Consider the following 20,773-nt stretch of genomic DNA (forward strand, 5'->3'; position numbering starts at 1 on the left):
CTTAAGGCCTGTTTATCTTTCCCCAGCCCCAGTCCTACACCCAAAGCCTGGCTAGATGTCCTGTCCCATATGCTTTCTGGAGACTTCCATTTTAGGCTGGCTGACTCAGGTGGTGCCCTTCTTCGCATTACATTTCAGTGCCTGATGATGGTTTCTTCTCCTCCACTTCAAGCAACTTGATGACTATTGAATACCCCAAATCTAGTCTAGTGTCTGGCACAGATTTGGTACATAATAAAATTTGTTGAAAGACCAATTTTTTGTGATTAGCTTGAACAGGAGGGAGGGAAGGATACCATTTCCTTTGGGACTAGAGGGAAGGAAGGAGCTAAGACCTGTTGCTTGCAAAATTAATTTGTAGGATTAGGGGAGGAAAGTTGGCGTTTTTCTGGGCTTACATTTTCTCAGAGATTACAATTTGGTGCACTGTATAAAATGAGGAAAGGAGTTCTTTATAATGAGCTATTAGCAGTGCATTCGAAGAAATAAAGAAATAGTGCTGTGGGGTGCATCTTGAAATCTTACAACTGTTCTTTCTGGCTTTTAGTTTCGTAACTTAGATTTCTTCAGGCCATTTGTTTCACATATTGATGTGGATGACTATGTTACTTGGATGCTATGGTACTATTTCCTTTCTTGTTTTTTTATAATTGATTTTATTTTGATGTGCCTTTTCAGCTTTCGGAAAATGTGATTGATCGTATGAAGGAAACCTCCCCATCTGGTTCGAAGTCTCAGCGGCATTCCAGTGCTTATGGTGCCTCAGGTATTTTGAAGTTTTAATTTTAGAATTTTTAGAGGGAAAACTGTAATGATAAAAGTTTATTTGATTCGCCAAATTCTTCTGCATGTCTTTTTGCTTATTGTTACTTGGGTGTTTGGTTTTTTTATATACAGAGTATTAGAAAGCAGTACTAGGGTTTCTTTTAAAACATTTTGCATGAAAAGGAGAATAAATCGATTTTCAAACAGTCTTGGTAGAATTTTTTTTTCTGATCCAGCTTCTGAACCCTCTGTTAAGCTTTGGCAGGTTACTTCATGTCTTTTGTGTAAAATGAATTACCTAAAGGGATATTAGAGAAAAAGGAGTAAATATTTATAATAAAATATTGAACTTAGAAAATATTGATTTACTGTTTGCAAATTGTGAACTATCTCCAATGCTTTTATTTCCTAATCGATTTCTTCTGAGTTTATAAACAGTTTATTTCTTCTCAGTCTTCATTATTGATGAAAATAAGATGTTAAATTTGACATCTACAGAGAATTACTAAGCCTCATTTTATTTATGTATCCCATGGGTAAGACTATCTCCCTTTTCTTTGCTTCCCCCTCCCCGTCCATTTATTCATCCAACAGGTATTTATTGAGCACCTGCTATGTGTCTGTTACTGTTCTTGTTGCTGCCCAGTTTGATGGATGGACGGACATACTGTTTATTGGGGGAATGGTAATGAGAAAATAATCGAGATGATTAATCTTGGACTAAGCAGTTTCTGTATTTATTAGAAAGGGTGTTGTATGGTAAATCTGCCTCCAGACTGAAATACATTGAGAAAGATGGGATGCTGCCCAAATGCCATTCACCTGGGGACAGTTGTGACCTTACTAATCATTAGTTGTAACCATGAATTGAGCTTCCGATATGTTTAAGACAGAGGGTAAGAGATGAGTAAGAAATAGTTGGGTAAGAAGTAATGAATAAGAAGTAGTTCTTAAGAAACTCCTTGTTCAGTGGGGGGTGTGAAGAGGGGTTCACCATTTATTAATGTTAAAAGTAACCTCTCCCTCCTTGCTGGAAACCCTTTCTTTGGCTTCTTCCCACCCTTCCAGTATCTTCAGCCTGGTTGTCTTTGCCAAATTCCACTAAGTAATCTCATCTGAATGTATGGCTTTGGAATGGTAACGTCAATGCCTGAGGCTCCCACAGCTATATCCCTAGCCCTGACCTCTCCCTGAAACAAAATTTAGACAGCTGCTTACTTGAAATCTCTGCTCTCAGATCTTCAACTTAACATATCCAAAAGAAGCCTTTCTCTTCTTCCCCAGACTTGCTTTTCTCTTCTCTCCCAGTAAATGACACAGGTGGGCAAGTCCCAAACCTGGGTCCCATCCTGTCCTTACTCCTTACCTTAGGCCTTTAGCCAGTCTTGCCCCATCCATCTTCACAACACATCTTCTATGACCCTTTCACATCATGGCTGCAGCCCTGATCCAGACAACCAGCGTCTCTCACCTTGCCTTCTTAGGAGCCTTGTAACTGGCTCCCTGTTTCCTCTCTCATCCCCTTACATTTTGCCATGCACACGGAGGCCTTAGTCTTGGGGAAAAAATTAGCCCATGTCGCATCCTGGTCCCTGTCACATACCAGTCCATGTCACATCCCATGTCACATGGTACATGGAATACTATTTAAACAGCTTTCCTTGGCCTCTGAGGCACGCCATGCCTGGACCCTTTCTGTTTTCCATTTCATCATTTATCATCTCCTATCACTCTTCTTTTACTTATGCACAGTGGCTGCCATCTCCACCAGAAGATAAACTCCAGGGACCTTGTCACTTGTCCCTTGTCTGTCTGTTCACAGCTGAATTCCCAGCTCCTGGAATAGTTCTTAGTGCTTAGAGTTGAATTGCTTTAAGGCAGATGATATTTTACACACACACACACACACACACACACACACACACACACATATATTTTTAGAGAGCACATATGCATGTGTAAGTGGGGGAGGGGAGAGATGGAGAGAATCTCCCGCAGGCTCCACACCCAGCATGAAGCCTGACATGGGGCTCAATCTGACGATCCTGAGATCATGACCTGAGCCGAAATCAAGAGTCTGGACGCTTAACTGACTAAGCCACCCAGGTGTCCCCATTATACATTTTGAAAGTAGCTACTCATGATCATTCTGGAATATAATTCTATAAATTTAATTCAGATGACATTTATTGAATGCCCACTATTGTGCAAATAAGGTTGGTATTTTGAGAGGACACAGAAGCAAACAAACAAAAAACCAAAAACCCTCTCCTTTCAAAACGTTCAGGGATTTTGGAGGGAAACAACTAAGTATATGACAAGACTATAAGAAAGATAGAAGCATGAGAGAAACCTAGAAGATATTAAAATTAAGTATATCAAGAATAACTTTTGGTGTGTGGATGTTTTTTAAATTGGAGTTTGATCTAAAATACGATTTTTTCTAGGTAGATTTCTTTTCTGCCTGCTGTGTTAGGGAGATAGGATAATAATGGTGAAGAAATAATGAAGCGATAGTGATAAATTATACTTAAATAATGTTATTTGTGTGCCAGCACTGTGCTAAATCCTTTGTCTTACTTGATCCTTATAATTCTATGAGGAAGGGACTGTCACTAACCCATTTTACACAGAAGGAAACTGAGACTTGACATGATTAGTTTTCCTGCCCAAAGTCACAGAGCTGGTAAGCAATGGAGGCGACAGTTGAATTCAAGCCTGTTTGACTGTGAGCCCCTCTGTTTTTTTATAATCTGCAGGTCACCTTGCTAATTTCTGTGGGAGGAATGTGACAGAGTCTAGTTGGAGGGAAAGGGCTCCCTTCTAGTGACATGCTGCTTGGGTTTAGGAAAGAACCTTCTTTCTGTCTGTAAGCGATTGTTGCCTCTTCCGGCTTTTCCCCACTTTGGTTCTCATTCAATAATGTGAAAGGAGAGAAGGTGTTTTCCTTCTCTGGCTGGTTTCCTGAACTGACACGTTGAGAGGGTGGGTCTGCGTGGGGAGGTGCTCCATGCCTGCTCACGGTCTGGCCTGCGGGGCGTGACCTGACACTGGTGTATCTGAGGGAGCCATCACTGCCCATTCCTAGGTTTGACCTGACTGATGAACTCTGGTGCGCGACCAGCCTGGGCACTGAAAACTCTTCGAATGCCACCTTGTGTTTGGTGGTCAGGCTAGAACTGAATGCTGAGTGGTGGCCCCTAATCACCTGGGGCTGTGAAGATTCAAATTAAAATGGATTAAAATGAAATAAATTGAGATTTTAGTTCATCAGTTGTACTAGTTGCATGTCAGTGCTCACTACACGCAGTGTAGGACACTTTCATTGTTGCAGAATGTTCTATTGTGCAGTCTAGTCTAGAACATCAGGGCATGCCATTGTGAGCTCCATCACATGATTTTAATGATGTGACTGAGGTCGTGGAACTTGATGGCACTGTGTGTTTGTGAATCTTGTTGCCTGCCTTTCCCACATCCCAGCTCCTCTCCAAGGATTGTGGGTAAATGGACACTTCAGGGAATATTTCCCTGGGTGTACTATCTTCACTGCAGTCTGTAGAAGCTTCCTGACCTGTGTGTTACGGGTGTATTGGAGGTATTGATTCCTTGGACTCCCAAGTAGCTGAGGAACACCTGTACCCTCATGTTCCACACAAATTGTGGAAAATTGCTTTTTCTGTCTGTACCACGATGTGGTATATAATGTGGCCCTCTGAGTAGAATATATCCCTAATCTATTCCAGCCCAACTCTGGAAAAGAACCTACATCTGATGTGCTGTTTTGAAATGATCTTGCCCTTAGGTTAGGAGTGCAATTAGACTATGATTGTGCAAATTAACAGAGATTTATTCTTAAAATAAAAAAAAAAAAGTTTGTAAAGTAGAAAGCCTCAAAGTTTGTTCTTTTCTGCGTTTCTCTCGTTTGGGGGTTTTAGTTAGTACTCAGTTATAGATTTAAGATTTATAATTTAGATGTATTATGAAATAATTTTTCAAGTCTACAGAAATATATTGATAAAAATGTCACCAGCCTTTTCTACATTTTTCAGTGTCAAGCAAATTATATATTAAATGTGAGTTGAATTTTTAGTATTCATTAAAATGCCTTCTTCCTCATAGGATTCTAATTCATACCAGCCCTAGGCTATTCATATGTGTGAATATAGGGCAATGCATTTGATGGACTGAGAGCCTGAGGACTTCTGTATTATAGGAACTAAGTTTTGTTGTATATATAGTTTTGAAAATATAATTTACGCTATAAGGAAGTGAGTTCCTCTAAAGATTTTATTGAAACTATTTTTTTTTTTTTTTTTTTTGCCAAACCTTGAACCAGATCAATGAGTCGTTGCAATAAGTATTTGCATGTAAAGCTGTTCAGGCAAAATAATATAATACGTGACACACAGCAGATTGTAATGCCACTTTAATAAATGAATGTGCTTTAAAGAATTTAACTGTGTCCTCACTGCCTCAAATTCTTCACTGTGTTGTGTGTTATCTCAACTATGTTGGCTTGCTTTTACACCAGGGAATTTTTTTTTTAGGCTGTCTTAAAGGGATGCCACTTGTACATAGTTAAAATCTGACCTTTTCATTAACATCTCACATCTTTTGATTTTAAAAACCAGAGTTGGATATTGATTTTCTTCATTTCCACCCTGATTCTTTAGTTTTTCTGGCTTACAGTGAGGTCACACCTTTCGTGTTTGACCCTATCTAATGTTGAGAAAACTCTGTCCCCAAATCAATAGGAAAAAACCAGGTAGAAAATGATTTCAGGAGGCTATCTGTTGGTTTCCTAAGCCATGAGCAACCAGATTAAAATGATGAATCTGGAAAAAAAGACAAATGAACTCACTTTTGTTATTATTCTCACTGTGCAAGTTTCTCTGCACATTTCTTGTCATTGTGAAAAATAAAGATTTGCCGATTGGTGTTAAGTACATCACTGAGATCACAAAGTATTTGGCAGCCTTAACAAATTGCAGGAAACCAATTTAAGCTGGAAATAGCACAGCCTAAACTAAACAGCCAATTTAGGGAAATAGATTCATCTATATGTTTTTTGTGTTTTTCTCGTAGAATCTGGCCCTCTTAGTTATTTTTAAGCAGGTCTTTATGGTCTATTTAGACATAACAAAGTAGGGAGAGTTCACAGTAAAAAGTTGTGCTTGTTCCTTTGACTTGAGTTACAAGAGCAGAAGGGAGTTGCCATATTTAGGTTTCCAACTTTTAATACATGAAACTTTGTTGATGACAGTTTCTCAACTCTGCACTTTTTGTGCCATAATAGATAATTTGTCTGACAATTCCTAAAAGGAAGTTATGTGTACACTATTGACTTAAAGATTTTAAATCAAATTCTCTAGTCAGTATACTCTGTTCTTAAAAATAAATCCATGGTCTACGTTTAATGGATGGTTGAACTCATATTGTTAATTCCACGCGTCAACAAGTACTAGCACGACAGCAATCTTGGGCTTCAAGGAATTGTTAATTTGGTCAAAACCTATTTAACAGGGGCGCCTGGGTGGCTCAGTGGTTGAGCGTCTGTCTGCCTTTGGCTCAGGGTGTGATCCCCTGGTCCCAGGATCAGGTTCCACATTGGGCTCCCTGCATGGAGCCTGCTTCTCTCTTTGCCTGTGTCTCTGCCTCTCTCTTTCTCTGTGTCTCTCATGAATAAAAAAACAAAACAAAACCAGAAAAACAGAAACCTATTTAACATTACAGTGTAGTTGGTAAGTAGTAATTTAGTGCCCTTTACCCACTCGGTTAATATTTTTGAGTTAGTGAATAAATCTGTAAGGGAGATAGAATATGTAGGAAGTGTAGAAGGTGTTATAGGAACTCAGAGAAAAAGGTCAGCTTGGGCCAACAGGTCACCAGAGGAGGTGGGGGTGCTGGTATCAGTCCACAGACCTGAATAATAAAGATGAAGGGTACGGGTAGGGGGTCTCATGGGAGGGAAGGTTGAGGAAGTTAAGGAATTTTCTTTTATCCTGTAGGGCTTAGTGGCTACTGAGCACTTCCATTTAATTTCAGGATGCAAGTATAAAAAGTTGCATTCGTTGCTACTTTTCAGATATAGTCAGATATTAATAATGCTTTTCTGTCTAAAACTGCAGTGCTAATTTTCTCATTGATATTTTTGTGTTTAACAAATCTAAATAGTAAGAATATATGTTTTCTCCTAGAGTACTAAATAAAATCATTTTCATGAAGAGATAGGCAGCTCTGTAAGCATTTTTTATTTGTCCTTAATTGGCCCTATGGCAAAAAGAAAAAAAAGGAAAAAAACAAAGTTGCCCTGTTTGAGGCAGTGTAGGGCACAACAGATTTCTGAGGAGGGCCGGTGAAATGATGCAAATGGGTTCTTGGATATACACAGGATATTTTAGAAATCAGAGATAGAGAAGACCAAGCACAATGGAGATAGAAGAGGCAAAGGCAACAAAGGACGTGGGAGGATCTGGTGCCTGAGGCCTTGGGGCTGGTTTGTGGCAGTTCTGGACTAAGAACCTCAGTCCTTGCTGCTCCTGGTCTAGGGAAAAGCTCCAGCAGTAGAGGAAGGGAATTAGAGAGAGATTCTTAGTAGGCTCTGAAATGTCAGTGAGTCACACCTTCCAGCAGTTTTTTGTGACTTAGGACTTCTGCCCTTTGGTTTCCAAGTTAACTGATTGACCACTGGCTGAGCTGCTTTTTATGAAATCTTTGGAGGCCCCTGCCCTGTGACTGGTGTAGCATAATTGCATTAGTGCTTCCAGGGTATATGAAATCAAGTAGGTCAGAAATTTTTTACTTGTTCGTTGGTTACTAGAAAGAAGCAGCTGTTTTGTTAGGTGCCTTGCATTCTGCAGATTAGAAATAAAATAGCACCATGGAGTCCCAGTCCTCAGGAGCTGGAAGGAAGGAAGGTCAGTGACCACAGGGAAAAAAGAGAGAAAAATCTATATGATAGAAGTGCTCCACTTTTTTTTTTTTTTTGCTGTGGTTAGAGTTTGACACTGAAGTGAATTGTGGGACAGCAGATTGTATTTTCTCATAGAACAAGTGTTGTTATTGGGCATAACAATCAAGTAAATCATGGCTATCTCCAATGATAAACCACAAAATGAAAACAACACTGAAGTATAAATTTTATAATTATGCTTCAAGATTTATAAAATATCAGCCATTGTTTATAAACAGCTCTAATGGATTAGAAAGTGCAGGACATAGGATACATAAAATACCATCTTTGATTTAAATTTAATATGTCAGTTGTAAAATAAGTCCTTGATTAACAGTATTTCTGCCTTTCTTAGATTTGGTAGACTTCGAGGGCATCATCTGGATGGTCCAGTTCTCTTAAAATATATTGCCCAAGAGTTTCAAATGTATATTTTTCTACTGAAAGCTGAGGTATTCAAAATCAATCCATTGACCCTTCTAGCTGTCGACCAAATAGTAGGTTGTTGTTGTTGATGATGATGTTTTCCCGTGTAAAAAAAATTGTAAAAAATAAGGTTTGATCCAGCATTTCATTTCTGCCTCTACCCTTTCCTGTCCACCTGGTTTATTCAGAATTACATGTCCAGTACTCTGTATCAGGCCAAATCAGTGCTACCAGGGGACAATAAGTGCTTTTAAGTTCCCTTTTAAACCTGTTCTGCCCCCAGGGCTACTTGACACTTTGTTGACAGCTGTCACCTTGCTTGAGTGTTTCTTGAAAAGCCTCGGGAACTCGTGGATCATTATAGTGAGGCTCTTCAAAGTTTTTCATAGAATTGCTGTGGCATGCTTAAGACAGTAGTCTGGTTCTGCATGCCCTGGTTCCCCTGACTGAGTGGTTAATTGGAATATGGGTTTTCATTAGCTAGCACCAGATGATTGGAGCTTGAAATTACTTTACAAGGTGGTAATGGCAACTTTCTCCTTACTTACAGGCATACGGTAGTTAGGATATCTCACAGATCATATAATGGGGAGATAGAGGCTGCAGGAAGCCCCTGTATGTTGGCTTTGTTGGCAGGACCCATTTACTTTGTCAAATGAGCCAGTGCTGCTGTTTAACTCTTCAATTCATGCTCCCTTGCTCTTACTTCTTTTGCTGGGCCTGCCCCCCTTGTGGCTGTAGGCCTTGCAGGGGACACCCCAAGCCTCACTGTGTATTAGATGAGTCCAACACGCCTTGCTTTCCCATTTCCCTTCTTATGATTTCAAGTTAGGCAGTTTCTCCCATCCCTGGTGTCATCGCCCCAGCAGCTACCATCCTCTCTCTCCTGCCAGGTTCTAATACTCTCTTGCTTGGGGCACTAGCCTTCAGCCTTGTGGTTCCTAGTTTCTTCTCACTGCCAGAGTGTAGAACCAATCATGCCATTCCTCTGTTTAATGCCTGACAGGTTCCACTTCCTCACAGGATGATCTTAATTTTTTAAAAAGATTTTATTTATTTATTCATGAGAGACCCAGAGAGAGAGGCAGAGACACAGGCAGAAGGGAGGGAGAAAGAGACTTCCCATGGAGATCACATCTGAGCCAAAGGTAGACACTCAGCCACTGAGCCACCCAGGAGCCCCTAAATTTCTTTTACATAGCCAGCATGTCCTGCACAATCCCTCTGCTGCTTTATCCCCTCCCTCCACTCCCAGATCCACCTGCCTCATGTCAAATTCTCTCTAGTCCCCCTGAAGTTCTTGAATGCCCTTGAACCTGTCCCCCTTGGATTTTTGAACTATGCATGAACTTCTGTGCCAACGCTGTTCCTGCAGCGCTCTGCTCCAGTCCCAGCCCCAGCCCCACCCTGGCCTCACCTCCTTGTCTTTTATCTGGCTGACTGTCCCTCCTTGTTCACATGGCTGCCTGGACATCACAGACTCTGGGAGGTTTGTCCTGACTCCAGGTCTGGGTTAGATGCCCATCCTGCAAGTCCCCTGTCCCTGAACAGTGCCCCGTGTGTGTTTCTCCTCTCATCCCAGTGCTTGTCCCGAAATGTTGTGCTTGCCCATATATGGGCCCTGTCCCCCAGATAGCACAGCTTGTCTTCACTGGGGGAGGGGGGTCCTCACAGGACCCCCGTCTGTGGTACTTCTCCCTGTACTTTCCCTTGCCTTGGTGGTGACCTGTCTCTGCTGGGGTGAAGAGCCATTAGAGGTCTCTCTTTGTTGTAGGTAAACATTGATCTGTGGAGGGTGAGCTGGTTAAGAAAACTTGGATAAAAAAAGTCTCAGAGGGCTGAGGAGCTCTCTCTCTCTTCAAGAGCCATTTTCTTGTCATTTTGGGGCAGAATTCCCAAATTGATGCCTTTTTGAAGAATCTCCTGTTCTTGTATCTCTAAGTTTACAATACTGACCCTTGTTACAGTAATATTCTTCGTTATAGTGTGGCTACTGGCTTAGTGGTCTTTCCTACTAGGTTGTGAGCCTTTGAGATCAGGGAACGTTTGTTACTCATCCTGTGTACCCTCAACCACAGTGACTAATTATAAATACATGTTTACAGAATGAATGAGCTAAAGCCAATCAGGTCACAAAGCCTGGTGTGTATGCATGCATCAGCTGGATACAAGGTGGAGAGGGGATCTTCTCTTACGCCTGTTCCATTGGGCATGGGTATGAGGGTCTTCGCCAGGCCCAGGACAGTGTCCATAAAAATGCTTTACAGGTTTTAGGTCGTAACCATAGAAAACCCAGTGAAACCCAGTTAACTGTAAGAGATATCTTTCTGGGATACCATCTGTGGCAAGCACGGTTTGTGGGGATAGTGGCTGGGGAGCAGGGCCCTGATTTGGAAAGGTTGATAAGGACTTTCATGTTCCACTCTTAGTTATTAATTTAGTTTAGAAAATAAGTCATCTGCATAGATTTTGCCAAGTTTTGGGGAGGGCTGAAGCAAGTTGGGATTTCCCCCCCTCTAGGATCCTGGCACTCTTAGTTCCTGGTACCTCCTTCACTTTCCTTTCCTGTTGGGTCAGAGCTAATCTGACATTAGTCCCTTTTCTTTGGAATTTTAGGAAAAGAGTTTTAGGTTGGTTAGATCATGCCTCTGACTTTGAAAAGCAGCTATTCAGCCTTGGCAGCCTCCTCTAGGAAGACCCTTTCCTGTCTTCCCGTTGTCAGAACTCTGGGACCCTTGAAAGTAGAGCTCCACTTTACTGTCTGTTCTTTCTGGGCAGCTGTTCCCATGCTGGATCTTCATTTCTTACTCTACTATTATCACTTTTGTCTTCTGGAAAGGTTAGTCTCTCTGCTCTCACCGACTTCCTCCAGGTCCCTGGGGCCAGCTCTTTGAAGCCTGGAGGTTTTGGTGTCTGAAAGCTCAGGAACTTTGGGGATTTAGGGATTGGAAGGAAGACCTGTTGCTTGTGTCCTCTCAGGCCAGTGTGGAGAAGACTGGGAGACCCAGGAGCTGGCTTGCCTGTGTGTTCAAATAGCTAAGCATTAACTAACAATGATAAAAGAAAAACTTCTAAGACTTTGGCTGAGCTCATGTGGGCATTTACCCAAGGCATCTCATTTTAACCTTATTGCCATGTACTATGGTAATAATGCATATAATTATATTAGATTGGCTTTGCCCTACATTTTATTTGGTAGTTATGCTAAATTCTTCAGATACAGTTAGTCTTGCTATTGACGTAACGGTCATCTCATTACTCTGAACAATGAGATAAATATTGATTGCTGTATGTCATTTTTTGAGCATGGACCTGAGGAATTATAAGAAAATCAATTACTATAATCAGGGTAGATTTGATTTAAATAAAATAAATATAAAGCAGTGTTTAAGATTGACAACTCCTCCAAAACATCTTTGTTGTTTTATTAATGCAGCTATTGAAGTTATGGGTTCTGAATGTTGCCTTCATAATTATTTAAACAAATTATTTTAGCAGAAACATTTCCAAAGCCCTCAATTCATTACCCTTCTTAAAACTTGTGCTTTTATTAAGAAGGGATGCCTTTGGCTCACTGTGTACATGCATGCTTGCAGGCAGAATGGGGCTGATCAACACTGTTTTCTTTTTTTCTGATAAGAAGAATGAGGTTACTTAAGCAGCTTTCGTTTAGTTCTGTGGGACAACCTGGACACCCATTGGGCACAAGGTGTTTTTTAAATTTTTTAAAGTAACATGTTGACTTCTCTGGGAATCTTGTGAGATTGAGCCATAAACTGCCTTTGTGACATCTTTATAAAATTTTTCTGAAAAGGTTGCTTTAATATTCTTTCTCAGAAACTTTTCAGAGTGATTATTATAAGACTATGGGAAGTTCTAATCCTCTTTTCATGATTGTTCTTTGACCTTTGACATATTTTATTAGTTTTTTAATAAAAAATCTTTGAGAAAACATAGACTGTATAATTAAAAAATATTTTTTATTAAGCCAGATAAACATGCAAACGATAAATTGCTCCCTCTAATTTTTTCTGTCCTATTAAACATTATATGTCTGTTGACACAGCCATTGTTTCATGACCCATGTTCATCTTTCTGCAAAAATGATGTTTGCAAAAATGACTGAGTAAAATTTAAAAACAGTGACTTTTTAAAAAAAAAAATTGCTCATTTTTACTCTCATTATTGCTCATAGGACTTTGAACTGAAACTTTTTAAGGCTATGTTAGATTTTGATAGAGACCTGCCCTCTTTTCCAAGATCCAAGTCAAATTCTTTTAGTTAAACTGTCACAGAGGCCTCTAGTGCTCAGGTCTGCAGCATTATTTCTGATGTGCCATAGGAGTTATGGTCTGGACCAGGATAACCAGACCCAGGATGGAGGCGGCTGAGGCTAACTGAAATCACCACCTGTTTCCCTGGCAGTGGCGCAGTGTGATGGTGTGGTTTCAGGAACAGGATTCCAGAGGAAATGAACCCTTTTCTTCACATAGGAAATGGAAAAGTTGTAGCTGAATTACCTCTAAATAGAAATGTGTGTGTGTGTGTATGTGTACACACACTGTGTATGTTTTTGCCACTTAATAGTTGTGTGATCTTGTCTTACCTCAGTGTCCTCCAGGATAAAATGGAGAGACTAATTTCATATGGTTGCCATGGAAACTAAATGAGATAAAGTACAGGTGCTGAAATACAGCAGGTGATCAATAAATGTCCCTTCATTAACATAGCACCCATGGCTGTGACTTTATTGCCACCTTTCACACACTCCAGATGTACTCGGCCAGTCTTTCTGTCTGCCTCTTTGCCTTTTACTTGGTGTTCTGTTCCCTTGTCCCAGTAATCATTTACTTAGTCCTGGCTGTGTGCCAGGCACTATACTGACTGCTGGGCATCCATAGATGAATCAAGCAGAGTAATGCAGTATGAGCTGTAATGAAGATACACATGTAGCATAAAGAATTAAGGACTAACTCTGCCTGGGAGGTCAGGGTGGGCATCATGAAAGAGGTGGTGATATTTGAGCTGATTATTGAAGGATTAGTAGGAGTTTACTTATCTGACATAAGGAAATTGATAGTGGGGACTGGGAAGGAGGAGGGGCACAGTTCTGTCTTGGGAGAAGAAATGGTGGTTGCAGCAGTTAGAATCATAAAGGCTCAGTGATTTCTGGGAATTATAATTAGTTCTATTTATTTCGAATGCAGGCACTGAGTGGGAGATAAGAGTACAAGGAGTAAATATGGGTGGAATAACAAAGCTAAGTAAGGAGTGTGGACTTACTTCTGTAGGAAATGTCTCCATTCCTATGTTTCTATATTTGACTTTATTCGTGTGTGTATGTATGATCAATTTTATTTATAGGTCACCTTATCAGAACTTCTCTTGATCCTATTTACCTTGCTTACTCTGAGCATGCATGACACTTTGTATTTTTCCCTTGGCAGTCACTATTTCTACAAAAAAAATAAGTTACTATCAATAGCTATGTTAACAGCTTTACTCTTCAATAAGCTCCTTGTAGACAGAATTCATGCCTGAAAGCCCCCCGGGTCCCTCTGTGACCCATCTGGCATCTGCCTCACCTGTGGAGGGTGCTTAAGAATGGAAAGGTCTACGAGCATCTCCAGCGTCTTCAAAATACTTTTGACCTCAGAAACATTGTGTTCAATGAGAGCAGCCAGTCACAAGAGACCACATATTGTATAATCCCATTTTTATGAAAAATGTCCAGCATAAGGACATCTACAGAGAAAGAAAGTAAATTAGTGATTGCCTAGGGCCGGGGTGGTTGGGGGTGCAAGTGGTGAGAATAGAGATGCCTGCTGATGGTTGCACCACTCTGTGAGTCTACTAAAACCCACTGACCCTGTATACTTTAGATGCCTGAATTCTATGGTATAGAAATTTTATCTCACTAAAGCTGTTCAAATGCTTTTGAATCTTGTCAGATTTTTATTTTTTTATTTTTATTTTTTTTTCTTGTCAGATTTTTAAAAAGTATCTTCAAATGCATATTTTTTCCTATTCCCATGTTTATGATATATACTTAAGGACTTGCATTGTAATATTTATTATTCTGTTTTAAAATTTTGACTGGGAACTCAGTAGAATATAGGTGAAGCAGGGCTTTGGGAATTCTGTAACCCTTCAGAGATGTAAGGGAGTGAGAGAGGGACCTTCTGATGAGCCTATGCAGTGACCTTATTCTCTGTGAGTTATTTTAGTATCAGTGAAGTGGCATTGCTGGATGTACTTGAACAGTATATTTTTATTTTTCAAGTTTTTGAAGAAGTTTGTCTTAGTAATGCATTGCTTTGTCTTAATAAAAAGAAATATAGCATTTGCAGAAGTAGAAGGAATGGTGTTATTTTTCTGTCATCTTCAGAATAAGAGAGGTAGATATAGTCTGTTTTAAGAAACAGGCTAAGGCCTGTCAATTTTGTATTTTTTATTAACAGGTACTTTTATTTTTATAATCTGTTTTGTACTAAATAATTTATGAAGTCACACATGTTAATAGAACATGTGCCCTTAGACGCGTTGTTGAATATGGTTTTCTTTTTCCTCCCTTGTTGTAGGAATGGGTAGTTTCTGTGTTGATGAAACAGCAGGGAGCCCCTATTCTGGTGTGCTCATTCATGCAAAATCTAGCCCTCTTGGAAAATGAACAAGGTCATTGCCAAAAGGTATTCATCATGCAATCTACTCATAAGAAAATTTGAATGGAATCATTATCAAGTAACTTAAAAGTTATTTCTTGATGCTATGTCACCAAATGTATTTATTTATGACATTTACCATTATGATGTGTGCAGTTATCTTTTTCTTATGATTGCCAACTATCAACAAAATGGGATGTTTCAGATTAATGTTTTGGGGAAGGCCGATATGATCTACTTGACCCTGATTTAACATGAATAGTGGCAGTGGGTGGTTCATGGATCTGATTGTTATTAGGGGTTCAGATGCAAAAGCAGTTCATTTGGTTTCTCCTCACTTATCCTACAACTACTGAGTGCTACCCTGTGTTTCAGTTCAGGGCTGGATCAATAGGTCTTTCCAAGTATGAGCTGGAGGACTTACTAGATCATAGAGAGCCAAAGAGTCCTCAGGATTTGGTGGGAGATTTTCACTGGTTCCAAATAGCACCTCCCTCTCCCTATGGCCTTCCTGTGTGTGACCCAGGAAGTTGCCCAGACACCTGTTAAATGCCCAGCACCTGTGGTTTCATAGCAGGAACGTGGGTATTAATAGATGTTGAAGTCCTGACATGTCTGAACCTGGACTTCAGTTCTGCCCCTGATTGAGGACAGTGTATTTAACCTCCCTGAACCTCTCAGCTTTCTCTAACTTGTGAGGCCCAGAAGTGGCAGGAGCTGGGTACTAAAGTCACTGTTTTTGGGCAATTCCCCATTATTGGGCAAAGGGACTCAGAATGTATTTCCCTAAAGAAATATTGGATGCAGCGAAAATAAAGTTCTTAGAGTAATTCTTCAGGCTTATAATGGATTTTTGTGTTAACTGTGACACCCAGATGACATTTTACTTTTTAGTGATGAGTTTTTTTTTTTTTTTTTTTTTTTTTTAGGATTTTATTTATTTATTCATGAGAGAGAGAGAGAGAGAGAGAGAGAGAGAGGCAGAGAGAGAAGCAGGTTCCATGCAGGAAGCCTGATGAGGGACTTGATCCCTGGACCCTAGGATCACGACCTGAGCCAAAGGCAGATGCTCAACCACTGAGCCACCCAGCGCTAAATTCATCCCTTTAGCGATGAATTTCCATTGAGTTTTCATGGTATTGGCACTTTCCCGTAGCTCGCTGTCAAGGTTGGCTCCTTTGTATGAGGTTTCCTTCTGCCTTGTGAGAGGGCTTATATAATGCTTCACTCTGGATTCCACCATTTGGGGTCAGGTATTGTGTCTTTGTAGTTCTGGTTCAAATAAACAAATCTTTGTGTGTGTGTGTGTGTGTATGCATACAAACGTGTGTGTGTGTGTTCATCACCTATGAAAATAACATGTCAACCACAAATATATTTGCATGGACATTTAAACATTTTATTTTTTTCCATTTATGTATGTATATGTATATGTGTATGTATGTAGTATGTATGTAGGCTCCATGCCTAGTGTGGAGCTCAATTTGGGGCTTGAACTCATGACCCTGAGATCAAGACCTGAGCTGAGATCAAGAGCTTAACCAGCTGAGCCACCCAGCGCTCCTTAAAACATTGTAATTAGTAGTTACTGAAGGCTCCTTGCAGTATAAGCTCTTGTCAGAGGCAAATGTTCTCCAATTTGCTCTTCTGCTTGGGGCTGGTGTGATTATACGGTGAAGGGGAGGGGTTATAATAATTTCCTTTTATAATGATTTAATTTTGACCTACTTGTTTATTTATTTTTCCAAGTGTGATAGTGGTTGCTTATTGTTTTTGTTTTCCTCTTTTTCAAGAGTATTAACTGTGGCTTTTCTCCCCATTACACTAGGAGGGAGGGTTTAGCACATGTATACAGAACTAATTTCATGCCACCTTAGGCCATTTTTTCAGGGACGGTCAGAGCCTGTTGAAAGCTGTATTGCAGCATTACCAGGGCTTTGGGATCAGTCAGTTCTGAATCACCATGGGCCGTTCACAGCGGTTTTCTCACCTAGGAGGTTGGGTACTAAATACTTCAGATTGGGTACTAATTACTGACAATAGCCTAATGCCCAAAATACAGTTTAAAAAAGAGACTATTTAAATTACTGTTTTATTGGATTGCTGATTGAAAAATGAGAAGTGCTGACTTGTTATCTCAACTTTATTACCAATGAGCCTTTTTTACCTTGGATAAGTTTATGTCTCTGGGCCCTAATGTTCTTATCTGTCAAATGGTGGAATGGACTCTGATCTTTGAGATTCTTTGGCTAGATAAGAACCATTTTCATTTGTGTTTGTGTGTCGACACCATTACCTGGGGGAAATCTTTTATGAACAAATGATTGCGTTTGCAGCTGTGTAGATTTCCACTGGCATCATCGTTACATAGTTAGATGCAGTTATATTGTAATTATGAGCTTATTTGTGTATGTCTCTGAACATTTAGAAATGAAAATTATCTTTTTTCAAAGTTTCTTCCCAAGCAGTCTGAACTATATCTAAAAATCCATTCATATTAAGGAGAGCACTTGTGATGAGCACTGTTATATGTAACTGATGAATCACTAAATTCTATTCCTGAAACTAATATTACACTATGTTAACTAACTGGAATTTGAGTAAAAACTTGAAACAAACCCTTCCTAAAAACAAAAAACAAAGTTCATTCATATATACATGTGTGTATGCCTAGATCTAATATATAAAATGTAAAAATTAGATAAAAATACATAATAATGATCAAGGTACCAGAATATGTATTTTTAAAGATCTCTTATCTTAAAATTAATTATATTTCATTATTTGGATATGATGCTCAAAATAACTAGGCCAATGACAATGAAAATGCTGTTGGCACCTCCTTCTAGGCTTAAAAAAGTCACTCTAGAGAATTAGGGAAAAATAGTAATTAGGAAGGGTACTGTCAAGGTTGGTGTGTCTAAATTTAATATACCAGCTGTGTTTGGGTTTGTGGGGTGGTATGTGTGTCATGTGTCCCCGCCCCCCTCCAGGTTTGCCTGCCGTTATGAGCTAGGAGCATGTTTCAGTGGAGATAGAAATACGGCTGCCTTCTGAAATGCAGCCTCAGGAAGTAGCTGCTCGAATCTTTCAGTGCCCTGCTGGCCTACAAGAAGCTGGTCAGTTCATGGAGAAGTTTAGAGCTGGCAGGTGTACTGTGGTTTGGCTTTCCAGTTTGGCTGTGGTCTGTTCCTGAAGAGGATCTTCAAGAACATAGTACAGTGTTCTCCTCTATGCTTGAAGTACTGTGATTCTTGAATCGAATTATACGAATACACTGTTATGTTATATTCCACCAAGAAATAACCTTGACCATTAAGCTAGTCAAATGCTTTCTTACCCGTTCGGATGTTCATTTCATGTTTACTGGAAGAAGATAGATTGAAAAAGGAAAACTGAAGTGAAGTGAGTTGGTCATGATATGTTTGAAACATACTCAGAGTCCAAGTGTGACTCACTTTCTGACTCTGAGTTGTCCCTGTCAGTGTATTTTCACATGCTCTCACCCTCTGTGCCATTAAGATGTTGCATTTCTTACAAGAGTGCTTCTCTTGCGACTCTGCAGTTTCTCCCAAGCTGCTGACACTTGTTCTGCGTGTTTCAATGCTATTGCTTTCTCGATCTTACATAGACAGTGTCATGAACTCTGTTGTGACTGCCACTGGCTCCCAGCAATAGTCAGATGCTGTCACTATCAGAGTGGCTAAAGTGTGAATGGTGAGTGTGTGTCTTAGAATCAACGGAATACAGCAGCAGCTACTAGCTTGTGAAAGGGGCTTGGACCAAGGGCTCGCAGACCAGAGGTTAATAGCAGAGGTGTGATATATATATATTTTTTTCTTTGTCCTAAATAGTTAACACTGCAGTTAAGGATGTCATTTCACGTTCAGACACTGTCATTTCTGTAATCATTTTCATGTGCAATGTGCTTTTCTTTCATGGAGGATCTTTATGGAGCGTTGAGCCTGAAAAGATAGCCTTGTTCTCTCTGCCTGTCCTGTTGAAACGCCTTCCAGACATTAAAGCTTTGTATACATTACAGGGAGTAAAAAGATGAGTGAGGCTTTTGCTCTCAATGTACTGGTGGTAAAATGGAAATGGGAATAAACACAGCTAACAGTATAGCTTAGCCTTGTTGAACCTCGTTATGGGTGAGAAAGAATTTACTATGCTTCATATACTTAAATAGCATCAGTAAGCCTCTGTCTTTTCTTTTTCTTTTAAAACATGGAAGACCACCATCATGGTGCATGTCAATAGAACTGAAAAATTAAGTAGGATCAAATTACCAGGCCCTATTTCCCCTGGATTTATTAAATTTAAATTAGTCTTTAATAAGTTAACAACAACATGTGTCTAAAAAAATATGTAACAGATTGGCTCTGAATCAGTTTTTTTTTTTTGAATATGTGTGGACAACTGGCAAATTAAATAAGATTATATTATTGTATGACTGTTAATTTCTTAATTTTGATCATTGTATTGTAGTTATGAAATGGATTGTCCTTTTGTTTCAGAAATCACTGGAGTATTTAGAGGTGAAGAGCATCATGTCTGCAACTTACTGTCACGTGTTTCAGAAGAATGTGTGTGTGTGTGTGTGTGTGTGTGTGTGTGTGTGTAGAGAGTAAATGAATTGGGAAATCTGGGTGAAAGGGTACATGTAGATTTTTTGTAGTCTTGCAATTTTTCTGCAATCTTGAAGTGATATCAAAATAAAAAGTTACAACATTGAAAAATTTTATTAAAATACTAGGTGTCTGATACTTAATATGTGCTATGTGGCTTTAGAGCGGATACATACATATTTTTTAAAAATTCCATTCTCGGGGATCCCTGGGTGGCTCAGCGGTTTAGCGTCTGCCTTTGGCCCAGGGTGCGATCCTGGGGTCCCGGGATCTAGTCCCACGTTGGGCTCCTGGCACGGGCCTGCTTCTCCCCCCTCCTGTGTCTCTGCCTCTCTCTCTCTATGTCTATCATAAATAAATAAATCTTAAAAAAAAAAATTCCATTCTCTTGGTGGAAATTTGCAACATGTCCTTACCCTGTTTCCTTGCTTTCAGAAATCCTCTCTTGCTTTGTGAATTTATCTATATTTTGAGGCTTGCTTGGGGAGTGTTTGCACATATGTTTTTATATTGTTGCTATTCTGTACATAGTCTATCATTATTGTATCTGAGAGGTTTTAGGGGGACAATTTTTACACTTACACTATTATGGTGAATTCCCAGTGATAGATGAGTAGGTTGTTTGTTGATTTAATTCAGAAAGGAGGTCTCCTCTTGTTTCTTTTTTTTTTTAGATTTATTTATTTGAGAGAGAGAGAAGGAGCACTGTACATACATGAGCAGGGGGAGGGGCAGAGGGTGAAGGAGAGAACCTCAAGTAGATGCCCCCGCTGAGCATACTGTTGTTGGCCTTGATCTCAGGACCCCATGATCATGACCTGAGATGAAAGTAAGAGTTGGACACTCAACCTACTGAGCCACCCAGGTGCCCCATCCTCTTGTTATATTTTCTAAACTGGCCATTGTGATCCCTATTCCCCTCCTGCCCCTTTACCCTTCCCTTGTTATCCTCTCCCCATTAGGCCAGATTTGACTTAAAAAATCAGTAAAAACCTGCCTCTTCCAAGAAGCCTTCCCTGATCATCCCTGTGGAACTCTGATCACTTCTTAACTCTTACCGCACTCGGTTTCACATAGTTTATTATTTTATGTCATTCTCAGTGATGGATTAAAATTATTGTTGCTTTGTGATCATTTAAAGGTATGTATACTGGCAGGTACAAATCTTTTTTTTTTTCCTCCTGAATTTATGCCTGCAGCTGTGGCTGCTGTTTCTGTAAGCTAGTTCACTAACTGATTATGAGTGTGTAACTCTTACTGGATCCCAAACTAAAGCACCTGTGTTTGAGTTTTTGGATTATCTACATCTCTCTTCTTTTTCCTTTTAACCTCCAATCTCT

General features: G+C 39.8%; 1 protein-coding gene across 3 annotated transcripts in view; it reads left to right on the top strand.

Moving 5' to 3' along the window:
* Positions 1–20,773, top strand: part of CHCHD3 (coiled-coil-helix-coiled-coil-helix domain containing 3) — a 278,196-nt gene that overhangs the window by 10,399 nt on the left and 247,024 nt on the right. For all 3 annotated transcript variants that reach the window (XR_005369286.1, XM_038556475.1, XM_038556476.1), the window contains exon 2: positions 679–766. Coding sequence is in view for 2 of the 3 variants with exons in the window: in XM_038556475.1 (XP_038412403.1) it covers positions 679–766 (88 nt within the window). In the remaining variant the exon portion in view is untranslated. The remainder of the gene's footprint in view (positions 1–678; positions 767–20,773) is intronic.

The sequence above is a fragment of the Canis lupus genome, chromosome 14 (genome assembly GCF_011100685.1).
Source record: "Canis lupus familiaris isolate Mischka breed German Shepherd chromosome 14, alternate assembly UU_Cfam_GSD_1.0, whole genome shotgun sequence".
Lineage (NCBI taxonomy): Eukaryota > Metazoa > Chordata > Mammalia > Carnivora > Canidae > Canis > Canis lupus.